Source organism: Xenopus laevis, chromosome 1L, assembly GCF_017654675.1.
Source record: "Xenopus laevis strain J_2021 chromosome 1L, Xenopus_laevis_v10.1, whole genome shotgun sequence".
NCBI classification, from domain to species: Eukaryota; Metazoa; Chordata; class Amphibia; order Anura; family Pipidae; genus Xenopus; species Xenopus laevis.
Window position 1 is genome coordinate 110,266,651 of NC_054371.1, and position 13,933 is coordinate 110,280,583.

Sequence of the window (13,933 nt, forward strand, 5' to 3'; positions counted from 1 at the left end):
CAAATGTTATAGTATCCTGCAAAATCTTGGGCTTCTGTGTGACAAGATGTTACTGATGAATTCTGACCCACAAAATCTGGTAACAATCTCCAGTTTAGTTTTACCATTCAGGCATATAGTAATCCAATTTACAAATGAATAAAAGAGGTAATTTCTAAATGCTAAAATGAACTGTTGGCGTTGTTGACACTATTACAGGCTTCTTGCACTTCCATATGGGTGTGCCAAGTACCATTATATCCTTCCTGCCAGCAGCATAACAAGAGTGTGCTGCCCCCCACAAAAGAATCTTCAGAGGGGCCCAGCACCTTGAGCTGCTCCTTACCTCCCTTGCCGCAACAACCTCCTTCACCGCAAACCGTGAGGAGGGGATTTTAATACTGTAGAGCAGTGCTGTTCAACTGGCAGCCCACCACCCCCTTTGTGTGGCCCCCACATGAAGTCTGCCTGCTGTATCTGCTTACCATGTATAAGATTTAAAAGGTATCAGTACTGAGATTAACTCGCCCCTGCATTGTGTACACCTCAATTTCAGACTATAAACCCCTGCATTGTTCACACATGTAACCCCCCCCGCATTGTTCACACTTGTAACACCCTAAACCCTATTCTGTTCACATTTCAGACCCAGACTGAAATTGCCCACATTGTTCACTTGTTCACACTTCACACACTTCGCACTTCAGACAAACTGCTGTAGGGGCACTGGCTCCTGATCAATTTCCCTGTCTCCTGCTGTATTCTGCCTACCTTATACTCCCTGTGTGCCATACTGTGATTGCTCTATGCTCTATGTATGTGCCATACTCTGCCTGCCCTATGCTCCGTGTATAGGGTTGGACTGGGACGGCAGAACACCGGGAAAAAATCTTGGCCCAGATCTGCACCCAGATCCATGGCTTCTTCCTGCCGCAACCTCCCTTTAATGGGTGGTCGCGTCAAAAACATTGTGCTTGTTCGCACACAAGCGGCGCAATGCGGCGCAGCTGGGGGGGTCTGGAGGAGGGTCCTGGGACAGCTGTACAATAGGCCCCAGTTTGTGTGCCTCCAGCTGGACAACTCTGCTGTTGAGCATCCATTAACCTAATTGACTGCCCCATTGCTTCACACTTTCTACAAACTCAGCAGAGAGGCTGTTTGTTGATTCCAGCACAAGTACCATTTACATACTGCTTCAGAGCAAGAAGTATTGATCTAATTGATTGCATTTTGATAATGTGTGCAGTGTATATTCAAATTGAGTCACATCAAAATATGTTAGTATTTAGTATACCTTTAAAACAAAATCAGAATGGATTACTCCAGGGACTCCAGAGATTTAATTACATTTTGGGGTCAAGCTCAAATGTATCTTCTCCTTTTAAAAGGATGAACTGGCAGCTAGCTAGAAAACAGGAGGAGAATCTTGATTCACTTGGACATGCAGCCTAAGAAATCATGCTTTGATTGTGGGGTCTCCATATGAGGCAATTTATGTTTCACCTGCACTCCTTTCTTTTGGGTTTATCTGTCCTGTCTCGTAGGCCTTAAAAAATAATGGCTGCATCAAAACTTTGGCGGCTAGACAGAAACACAAAAAATTAATTATTTGATATCCTGTACATGTGTTGTGTTCAGCCATCTTCTTTCTGTTGTCTAAACAATGGCTCAGCCCCAGGTCCCCCAGTTCAACCCTGTCCATGTAAAAGGTCCCCTGCTATTTGTCTATAATGTCTTCTAATGTCCTCTAATCATGTCCCCTCGCAAGTGCTTTTTTTTCCAGAGAAAACAACCCAAACATTGACAGTCTCCCCTCATAATTTTAGTCTTTAATATTTTTTCTATTGAAAACGGGCGTTTTCGATCAAAATAAAAATTGTTTGATCGATTAAATCATTCGAAACGATCGATTAAATCGTTCGAATCGAACCATTCGAGCAATTTTACAAAAAATACTTAGACTACTCAAAACTTAGCCAAACACTCCGAAAGGTTATAGGCGAAAGGTTATAGGCGAAGTGTCGAAATAACAAAATAGTGTAATTAGTGGCCAAAATAGATGATCCAATTGTCACGCTTCCAAACTGAATATAATTAGTTGGTGTTCAGGAGTGCGCGGCCTACAAATCTTCTGCTTGAATATAATTAGTAAACTTAACATATGACTATACCTTAAGTCTACGAAATAAATGTGACCATTATTATAAATTTCTCCATAGTCTCTAATATCAACCCAAAGCTGAACCTGGCAATGATTATGATTATTGCATCTGTGCAAACAAGGTCTGTCTAATCTGTAAAGTTGTACAGCAGTGTCAGTGTAACCTGTGTGTATTAAATGTTCAAATTACAAAAATGGATTTTTATTGCAAGATAATTAGTATGACTGTTGTGTATTTTGGTAAAATGCTGTGCTGGTGGCATTAGTCCTGTCAATTTGATGCCATGCCTGCTAATCTGTCCCTATTCTAGTTCCTAACTTTAAGCCTGTCTTTGCGGGTGGCTGTCTTCACCACTCAGATTGGCTGTGGGATTGGGTTTTTCTTAGGAATGATGTTGGGATGGGGGTTAGGATAGATGTCCCTATTCTTGGTCAGTACAGGATGGCACGGTTACACACCCAGACCAACTAGCAGTCAACTCACAGCAGCAGAATGACCACCCCACTCATGTCATCACATTGGCTACAGGAGCACACCAGAACAAGTACTAATAGCGCCGGAAATTCTTAGACTTTGCATTGTGGATACATTGCCAATTTACATGCACAGTGTTGTACTGTCCTCAACATTATCCCTGCATCTTCCTTGCATTCTAGTTCAAAGCAGAAATTAGCCTATTTCCCTCTTTGCTTCAGAATTTACCAACCTAACTGATATGTACCAGAGTAGCTCATATGACATACATTAACAAGACACAAAATTTCCACATAAAAAGAACATAGTCATAAATATCTAAAAGACAAGATATCTGTAGAACCTACTACCTACCTTCCTAAAAGCGAGGAATTAAAAGCAACTATAGCTGCTGGTAAAAAGCATTTCCCATAACGATGAGTAGTGCCAGTCAGTCTGTTACTAAAGCACTATGATAAGAATCCAATATTTTGTATAAAGGATGGGAGTCATTTTCCAAAATACTCATAATTTTAGTCAGCATTTTCCTCTCTAAAATCATCTCCAATGTAATACCTCAGTGTTAGTGGTGAGCGAATTTATTTGCCAGCCATGGATTCGCGGAGAAATTTAGAATTTCCCCATTTACAATTTTTTTTAACGAAACGAAAAGCGGGGGGGATAGGAGATGGGAATAATCAGTGAATTTCAAAAGTGGAGATGGAGGCAGAAATATCTCTGAGCTTTGAGATGATAGCAGTCCTGGGAGATGCTGATGTTTTGGTGTGAGGGAACACTGGCAATATGCTAATGGGTCGGATTGTGAAGCAAATAGGACAGATGATGAATGGATGCGAAGGATAGAATGTGGCAATGCTGACGGATAGGGCTAATAAACAGAGAGTATTAAATTCTAAGCAATTCTCCAATATGCTTTATCACATCAAAACTGTGTCTCCTACCAGAGACATGGGGTAGGTGCAACAATGGTAATTTTTCAGAAGAGGCTATAACCCACACACCATGAAGGATACTTTTGTTTCACCCTACTAGAGTACAGTCTCTGTTATATGTTTCCCTAAATCCTATATCACACACATGTACACAATGTGTGCGGTGGGGCACTTGCTCATTATACACATGTATGTGCCCCAATGTGGCTATGCCCCCTGTTATACACCCAGTGCGGGGGGTAAAGCACTTGCAACTGGGGTTTTCTTGTAAAAATATTATTGTATCCCCCCAACTGGAGTGCACGCTGTGTTAGAACTCGCCTTTTTGTGCCCTTTAATTATACATTTTCAGTGGTTTTAAATGTAATTGTAAATACAGTTGCTAATGAAAGGTGTATCTGTCTAACTCAGTGATCCCCAACCAGTGGCTCTCAAACAACTTGTTGCTCACCAACCCCTTGAATGTTACTCCCAGTAGCATCAAAGCAGGTGCTTCCTTTTTAATTCCTGGCCTGGAGGCAAGTTTTAGTTGCATAGAAACTAGGTGTATTGCCAAACAGAGACAATCACAGCACTTATTTGAAACCCCCGGAAACTTTTTTCATTCTTGTGTTGCTCCCCAACTCTTTTTAGGTAAAAAAAAGTTTGGGTCCCCTGGTCTAGCTGTTTACAGTCTCTGCACTATCGGTTCTGACTCCTGAAACAATATTTCAAGCCAGCTGATTATAGATGATTACAAAAACTGGAAGAGGCCTGACTCCTGTTACATTCTTTTAAGAGTCAGACCCAAAAATATAAAGGGATTAAAAAAAAACATGGTTTTTAACTACATTTACATCTAATTAAAATGTTTTTAAACCATTGAATATGTGTAACTGATGCATATTTGGAAGTTGCATAGAATTATATTTTATTGCATTATGCAAAAACAAAATAATACGTTACTGGTTGGAGGACCCCTTTAACCAATTTCCTAGCTTATAACCTATAAGTGTCAATGGTATGCAAATATCGTTGCATAGAAGAAACATCTATTAATTTCAGAATGTGAATAAGCAAATATGGGATTTAGCCTTTCTGATTTGCTATATATATATATTGAGCTAGCAAAGCATGACTTCAGTCTAGAGAACAGAACAAAACCGATGCAATGAGTCCATTCCTGCGTATATATATTTTATTGCTTTGGACTGCATGTAAATGATAATTCAGCCTGTTGTTACATTAGATAACTATTGTATGTATCTATTGTAATTCATGTCTAATATTGTATTTACTGTTTTCAGATGCAGAATCTCAGATGTTATCTCTGTCACCTTCAAATAATGCAGTTAATCTGGGAGAGAGGGCAACTTTCTCCTGTAATGTTGGAGCCAAGGATGGTAATGGGGTGTTTCTTCTAAAGCAAATACCAGGAAATGTTCCACAGCTGATTATATATCATCACCATTCATACACCTCTCCTAAATATGGACCAGGGATACCTACTGACCGTTATACTGCCACCATTAACAGTGCAGCCACTGAGTATCAGTTTATCATTAAGAAGACAGAGACAGCAGACACTGCTCATTATTACTGTACAAAGTGGTTTAGCAGCATATCAGCATTCCACAGTGATAAAGTGTCTGACAAAAACTCTGCATAACAAGAATAAATCACACACATACACAATGTCAACAGAATGGGGGGGGGGTGGTAAATGTAATATTCTAATATGGATGCCGATTTCTCTACTTTGCTTAAACAAACGCAGCTCATAGAAAGGTGATCCCTAAATTAACAGATTTTCAGAAGTTTAAACCCCCTTTGCTATTAACGACCATAGTCAAGAACTTCCTTCACCAACAAAAAAACATGACATTTATATACTGTGTAAAAAATATGCAACTACAGCTGAGAAATTGCTAAACACAAATGTGTGGAAATCATGGTTTTTCATTAAAACAAACTGGTCACCCAAGCAACATACCGCTGGGCCAGACCCCTTTCCTGATCTCCGGAGTGCATGCGCAGCACCATCTGCGCATGCGCTTGGCACCAAACACCCAGGAGCGCTGAGCGGCACCTTCATGTGCGCACACTCGGCATGTCACAGTAGAGGGGTGGGGAGGTCGGAGGGGGGCCCTGGACAGTAGTCCCGGTGGGCCCTGGGCCCCCCAGTCCGACCCTGGGAATATTGCTAATTATAAATCAAAAGGTACTCCTTAAGGGTATTCTCTCATCCTGACCATTGTGTGTCATAGTTATGTGCGGACCAGCCTGAAACCTGTGGGTTCGGCAGAAAAATTACCACAACTTTGGTTGTGTATCACCACTGTCCAGCCACAGCACACATCATTTTTCATTGGTGTACTGTAGCTGGACACTAAATAGCAGGCCCTTTCATTGGTGGCATAGAGCCTCCATAGTCCACCCCCTCTCTTTCCCTCTGTTATCATTAACATCAGCTAAGGGTGGGGTAGCCCTGAGTCTTTAAGAATCTACTTAACCTCTGGCCACTTGAGAATTTTTTTTTTATATCAAATGATCAAATGTTATAGTATCCTGCAAAGTCTTGTGCTGTTGTGTGACAGGTCTGATGAATTCTGACCCACAAAATCTGGTAACATTCTCCAGTTTAGTTCTACCATTCATGCATATAGTAATCCAATTTACAAATGAATAAAAGAGGTAATTTCTAAATGCTAAAATTGACAAACTGATAGAGTTATTGACACTATTACAGGCTCCACTTCCATATGGGTCTGCCGAGTACCATTGTATCCTTCCTGCCAGCAGCATAACAACAGTGTGCTGCCATCCCAAAAGAATCTTCAGAGTGGCCCAGCACCTTGAGATGCTCCTTACCTCCCTTGCCGCAACACCCTCCTTCACCACAAACCGGGAGGAGGGGATTTTAATACTGTAGAGCAGTGCTGTTCAACTGGCAGCCCACCACCCCCTTTGTGTGGCCCCCACATGAAATTCTGCCTGCTGTATCTGCTTATAAGATTTAAAAGATATCAGTACTGAGATTAACAGAAGAGCCAAGTGGCGGCAGACTCGCTGCCTGACTTATTTGGATTTACCGCCCACATTGGCTCTGGACTTGCTAAAAGCCAAATTGTTCTCAATGACCACCGTCCGTCTGTTTCAGCAAAGGGAGTTAACTGGTAAGGACTTGGACTGTTTTTTTTTTTTTTTCATTTTACTAGCTGGCACTGTTTATTTACACAGCATTCCCACTTCCCTGATCAAGACTCATCTTGCGGGGATCTGGCTTATTCCCCTTCCCCTTGTTTTCCCACAGTGACACCATTAACTATTTCATTGCTGTCATTAGCCATTTTTAACCCATGGAAATTTGATATTTGTTATAATATATGTGCTAAGGTTATCTATGAATCCACCACAGTGCCATCTTGATATGAATTCTGGGGGTATTTTACATGAAATTGCCACTGCATTCATTCTGCTACATGTTTAATGGGCATTATAAATTAAATTGCATCAGTATAGGTATTCCCCTGTACTAAGCACAATTCAGCAGGAACAGCCCCCTAAGTTTGCTTATAGTCTGTACAGAGAGATACCATAGAACTATGGCAGCGTAGGTATTCCCCTGTACTAAGTTCGATTCAACAGGAACAGTCCCCTAAGTTTGATTATAGTCTGTGCAGAAAGATTTCCATAAATGAATGCAAGCATTGGCATTCCCCTGTACTATTTACCATACAGCAGGAATATTATTGTAACAGGGAAAATGATCCCCAGCCCTGATTGGCAGCAGTCACTTGATAAGGCAGGCACTTTTTGCCCACCCAGCCCTGGAACCCTGTGACAGACAGCCAAACCCCCACCCTAGGGGATCCCACCAAAATGATTCCAATTGGGCCCCACAGTTGGTAAGACCAGCCCTGATGACAGGGACCCATTCCACATTTTAACAATGCTTAATTACTTGTGTCCAATTGGTGTGTGTCTCTTTCCCGCCACTGATGTGACCTCATGGCATGTGTGTGGTACATAGGGCTGAAGCTGAAATTATCTGTTATTGAAGATATTAAAACATTCCCTTGAAATCAGCTACAGGCAACTCTGGGCATGGAAGCATCATTGGGGACGTGGACAGACTGTGGACAGTGCGTTCCAGGTGGTGCTGGTTGAATTTCTTGTAAAAGTTTGAGAAATGTCTGTTTATTGGCTCCAAGGAATTAAATTCCATTTATTCACAGAAAATGGGTAGGTTCACTTAAGTACATTTTTAGTATTTAATAGTGCAATTGGTCTTCATTTTTTCTTTTAACAAAGAGGCCTCTGTCCCACCCTGCTATGGGTTCTGGAGGTATTTATACATGAAATTGCCACTATGCCATCATGGTTTAGTTGGGGGCGTGGTCACCAAAGGGGTGTGGCCTCTAGAAAATTTTCCGTGGCGTGCTACGCAAGGTCCTGATAAATTTCGCTGTCTCCTGCAGTATTCTGCCTACCTTATACTCCCTGTGTGCCTTACTGTGAATGCCCTATGCTCTATGTATTTGCCATACTCTGCCTGCCCTATGCTCCGTGTATAAGGTTGGACTGGGCAGGCAGGACACCGGGAAAAATCTGCACCTAGATCCGTGGCTTGTTCCTGACGCAACCTCCCTTTGTTGGGCGGTCGCGTGAAAAACATTGTGGTGCATTCACACACACGCGGGCAGACGCCGTCGCAGCTGGGGGGTCCTGAGGGGGATCCTGGGACAGCTGCACAGTAGGCCCCAGTTTGTGTGCCTCCAGCTGGACAACTCTGCTGTTGAGCATACATTAACCTAATTGACTGCCCCATTGCTTCACACTTTCTACAAACTCAGCAGAGAGGCTGTTTGTTGCTTCCAGCACAAGTACCATTCACATACTGCCTCAGAGCAAGAACTATTGATCTACTTGATTGAATTTTGATAATGTGTGCAGTGTATATTCAAATTGAGTCACATCAAAATGTGTTAGTATTTAGTATTCCTTTAAAACAAAAGCAGAATGGATTGCTCCAGGGACTCCAGGGATTTAATTACATTTTGGGGTCCAGCTCAAATGTATCTTTTTCCTTTAGGATGAACTGGCAGCTAGCTTGTTTGGGGAGGGTTGCCTTGTGCATTCCTACAAAACAGTAGAAGAATCTTGATTTACTTGGACATGCAGCCTAAGAAATCATGCTTTGATTGTGGGGTCTCCATATGAGGCAATTTATGTTTCACCTTGCACTCCTTTCTTTTGGGTTTATCTGTCCTGTCTCGTAGGCCTTAAAGGCTGTATCAAAACTTTGACGGTTGGCCAGAAACACAATAAATTCATTATATGATATCCTGTACATGTGCAGCCATGTTCTTTCTGTTGTCTAAACAATGGCTCAGCCCCAGGCCCCCAGTTCAACCCTGTCCATGTAAGAGCCATACCCGACCTGCCCTATGTTCTGTGCATGAGCCATACTCTGTCTGCCCTATGCTGCTCATGTGTGTCATACTGTTACATAGTTACATAGTTAAATTGGGTTGAAAAAGACAAAGTCCATCAAGTTTAACCCCTCCAAATGAAAACCCAGCATCCATACATACACCCCTCCCTACTTTCACATAAATACTATATACCCATACCTATACTAACTATAAAGTTTAGTATCACAATAGCCTTTGATATTATGTCTGTCCAAAATATCATCCGAGCCATTAACTGAATCAGCCATCACAACATCACCCAGCAGTGTATTCCACAACCTCACTGTCCTGACTGTGAAGAACCCCCTACGTTGCTTCAAATCAAATTTCTTTTCTTCCAGTATAAAGGGGTGGCCTCTTTATGGGTAAAAAGGTCCCCTGCTATTTGTCTATAATGTCCTCTAATGTACTTGTAAAGTGTAATCATGTCCCCTCGCAAGCGCCTTTTTTCCAGAGAAAACAACCCCAACCTTGGCAGTCTACCCTAATAATTTAAGTCTTCCGTCCCTCTAACCAGTTTAGTTGCACGTTTCTGCACTCTCTCCAGCTCATTTATATCCCTCTTAAGGACTGGAGTCCAAAACCGTACTGCATACTCCAGATGAGGCCTTACCAGAGACCTTTAAAGATGCATAATTATGTTTTCATCCCTTGAGTTAATGCCCTTTTTTATGCAAGACAGAACTTTATTTGCTTCAGTAGCCACAGAATGACACTGCCCAGAATTAGACAACTTGTTATCTACAAAAAAAACCCTAGATCCTTCTAATTTAAGGAAACTGCCAACACAGTGCCATTTAGTGTATAACTTGCATTTATGTTATTTTGCCAAAGTGCATAACCTTGCATTTATCAACATTGAACCTCATTTTCCAGTTTGCCGCCCAGTTTCCAAATTTAGATAAATCAGTCTGAAAAGTGGCAGCATCCTGAATGGAACCTATAGTTCTGCACAATTTAGTATCATCTGCAAAAAGTACTTTCAATGCCCACCTCCAGGTCATTAATAAACCAGTTGAAAAGCAATGGACCTAGTACCCTGCGGTACTCCACTAACAACACTGGTCCAATTAGAAAATGTTCCATTTACCACCACTCTTTGTAGTCTATCTTTTAGCCAGTTCTCTATCCAGGTACAAATACTATGTTCCAGGCCAACACTCCTTAATTTAACCAGTAACCTTTTGTGTGGCACTATATCAAATGCTTTAGCAAAGTCTAAGTAAATCACATCCACTGCCATCCCAGAATCGAGGTACCTACTTACCTTCTCATAAAAATAAATTGCTTAGTCTGGCAAGATCTATTAGGTATAAAAGCATGCTGGCATACACTCATAGTATTATGATTTGCTAATACTATGTCAGACTGTGTCTGTGTGTGAGCATGGGTTACATTGTGACTTCAGGACAGGGCCTTCGCTAAGTAGAAGATTCCAATAAGGATGTAGTGCAACTAGAACTCTCAGGCTACTGTGCATGTAAAATAGAAAATTATTGTACGCCAGGAAGTTCTTATGGTGAAACAAAAGAAGGGTAGTTTATTGGTACAAGATCAATATCCCCAGGTTTACTGACATCAGATGAGGTATAGTCAGATGTAACATCACATGCTAGAATAGGTTGGATGACACAGCTGAGGAATGTGACTCCCATAAGGCATTGTAGTCAAGCAGTACATCAATTCCTTCAGGCAGATATACCTCAAAGCGGTCCGTATTCCACCCAGTGGAGTGGTCAGGGAGAAGGAGTCTAGCCTGACTCCCTATCCACTGTGGTCCCTTCACTAAAGGCAATTTAGGAGCTTTGGGTAGCTACTCCCTGCTAAAGATCCTCGATGGAGCACAAATCTTGCTATCTGAGCTCTCTATCTTACACTCCCAGAGAGTCTATAACAGATATAACCTGAATATAGCTAAACCTCGTTCACTGGGTTTCCTGGTCCCCGACTTAAACACTAAAGGTGCTGTCCCTTTAGGAAAGTGGCTTTACTGGGCCTTGGTGTACCCAGGCTCAATGGGAACATCCAGTAGGTAAAACCACCAGCAGCCAAAGAGGAAGATCCACCCCTTTCCAAACACTATATGGAAGTGTGGTAGGAAGTGGTCATTACACCTCTTGGCCAATAACACTGGTTATGTAAATATAAACTAGATACATGGGCTTTCGCCCAGCAACTAGGGAAAAGGAGGAAGGGTAGGGATTTAAAGCTATATGAGCATATTAATCCTATAGGTCCCTACATGAGGGATGAGTGATATCCCTGCTGTGAGCACCAACCGTTTGGTTTTATGGTGTGCTACCCCCACTAATGTGGATATGGTCTTAAAAGTTCTTGTGGTAACATGGGTGTAGTTTAAAGTGGGTGTGAGAGTGGTCATCACTGGTTTCTACACGTATGGCAGAAAAATTTCAGCCCCCGTTACCACAGAAGTTGTACAGCACTGCTGTAGAGGAAGCAGTCCCCACTGTCTGGGCCCCCCAGTGACTGCAGGTTCTGCTTCCTCAATATTTATGCCACTGCTTCCTTCTGAATTGTAAGCAAGTTGGAATCCTGAACTACTGTCACCCTGAAAGTGGTGTTAATTCTAGGGTTACTACAGTGGGTCCATCAAAAGAATCCCTTAAAAGTAACACAGTCCCCATTTTGAGACAGAAAGAATGGCACTTTTAGTCCTTTAGCTAAATCTAATTGTGACCAAAGATATAATGTAGTAAAGTCTATTTTTACTACACATGTGACATTTTATTAATGGCGTATTTTATTAAAAGGGTGGTTCACCTTTAAGGTAACTTTTATTTATGTTATAGAATGACCAATTCTAAGCAACTTTTCAATTGGTTTTCATTATTTATTTTTTTATAGTTTTATAGTTATTTGTCTTTTTCTTCTGATTCTTTGCTGCTTTCAAATGGGGGTCACTGTCCCCTTGTAAAAAAACAAATGCTCTGTAAGGCTACAAATGTATTGTTCTTGTTACTTTTTATTACTGATCCTTCTATTCAGACTCTCTCCTATTCATATTCCAGTCTCTTATTCAGATCAATGCAGGGTTGCTAGGGTAATTTGGGCCCTTGTTACCAGATTGCTTAAAATGCAAATTGAAAAGCTGCTGAATAAAAAGCTAAATAACTCAAAAACCTTAAATAATAAAAAATTAAAACCAATTGCAAATTATCTCAGAATATCACTCTGTAGATCATACTAAAAGTTAAAAGGTGAACAACCCCTTTAATGTAACTCGTTATAAGGACTGAATGAGAAGATTATATAAACTGGGAGCTGCCCAAAGGGCCTATTCATTGGTTGCTCTTGAAAAATAACATTGCCTGAAAAATATTATACAATGTAATTTAGCATTTTATTATATACTGCATTTTAGAATTTACTGGGATAATGTAATTACAAGTCAAAAGTTTGCCAACTTCTAGTAAGTAATCAGATCAGTGGCATAAATAGATGTTACTGGGCCCCACAGCAAATTAATTTTAGGGCCCCCAACATATTCAAAGGTTGTCCTGTATTCCAAGTATATATTCAAAATGCTCATTAATTAGGGCCTCATGGGGCCCCCTATACCTTCTGGGAACCCCAGCTGCAGGGTCTGCTTCCTGTGTAGTTATGCCCCTGAATCAGATGTTTATAACTTCTGACCAGTAAATGCTACCTGCTGATTTGGTTCTATAGGTTACTAGACAAGTAGCTTCAGACCATATATTACTTAACACCTTAATTGCTTGAAAACAGATTGTTCTTATTGGTAATTTGCATATCATGTAACTCATATTTACTCCAAGTTGTAATTGTCATTATAGTAACAATGGAAACACATCGGGGTAATTTACTAACAGTAGGCAAATGTTACACTTCAGCAGTAACCCATAGCAACAAATCATTAGCTTTGCTCAGCTAATAGCCTATTAGGATCAGCAGTATGCAAATACTGTGTATTTTAATTTCACACTGTTAATCATTTGCATAGGAAAATTTTGGTTTTCTGTTTTGCTTTATATCTTTATTTTGCAAAGGGTGACTTCCCTGTAGAGAGCAGAACGAAACCATAGTGATGAGTCCATTCCTGTGTATCTATTTTGTATTGCTATGGATTTCAAGTAAATTACATATAAGCTTATATGTACTTTATATAAATAGTTTATACTGTTAATGTAATGTCATGCTTTCTACATTTTCAGATGCAGAATCTCGGACATTTCTGACACCTTCAAATAATGCAGTTAATCTGGGAGAGAGGGCAACTTTCTCCTGTAATGTTGGAGCTAAGAATGGCGATCAGGTGCTTTTTCTAAAGCAGATACCAGGGAATGTTCCACAGCTGATTATATATCATCACCATTCATTCACCTCTCCTAGATATGGACCAGGGATACCTACTGACCATTATACTGTTACCGTAACAGTGCAGCCACTGAGTATCAGTTTATCATTAAGAAGGCAGAGACAGCAGACACTGCTCATTATTACTGTGTGAAATGGTTTGGCACATTCCACAGTGATGAAGAGCGTGACAAAAACACTGCATAACAGAATGAGAGGCTGGTAAATATAATATTATAATACACAAAAGCCATGAATATTTTGTAAATTATAACCTTTATAAACGGTGAGTTCTGATGTCATCAGTTATAAACAGTGAGTTCTGATGTAATTTCTGTCACATGACTCACTGAAACTTGTGTATTATAATAAATAAAGTACCCCCAGTTGCAAAATATGAGGATATTAGAAGTTACCTCGGAGTTCCATGACCTGTATAAAAACACTCGGCCTTCGGCCTCGTGTTTTTATATGGTCATGAAACTCCTCGGTAACTTATAATATCCTTATATTTTACAAGAGGGGGTACTTTATTCACTATATAATATGGATATCGATTTCTGTACTTTGTTTATCATCAAGAAAGTAGAAAAAG

At 40.7% G+C, this 13,933-nt stretch overlaps 1 protein-coding gene across 12 annotated transcripts in view; it reads left to right on the forward strand.

Annotated features, from left to right (window-relative positions):
- XB5806080.L (immununoglobulin light chain L homeolog) overlaps positions 1-13,933 on the forward strand; it is a 107,784-nt gene that overhangs the window by 79,510 nt on the left and 14,341 nt on the right. For 2 of the 12 annotated variants that reach the window (XM_041561930.1, XM_041561936.1), the window contains exons 1-2: positions 4,654-4,743; positions 4,834-5,156. The exons of the other annotated variants lie outside the window; for them this stretch is intronic. In XM_041561930.1, the coding sequence (XP_041417864.1) occupies positions 4,698-4,743; positions 4,834-5,156 (369 nt within the window). In that variant the 5' untranslated portion in view covers positions 4,654-4,697. Of the gene's footprint in view, positions 1-4,653; positions 4,744-4,833; positions 5,157-13,933 lie in introns of those variants that run through there. 12 annotated transcript variants of the gene reach the window in all.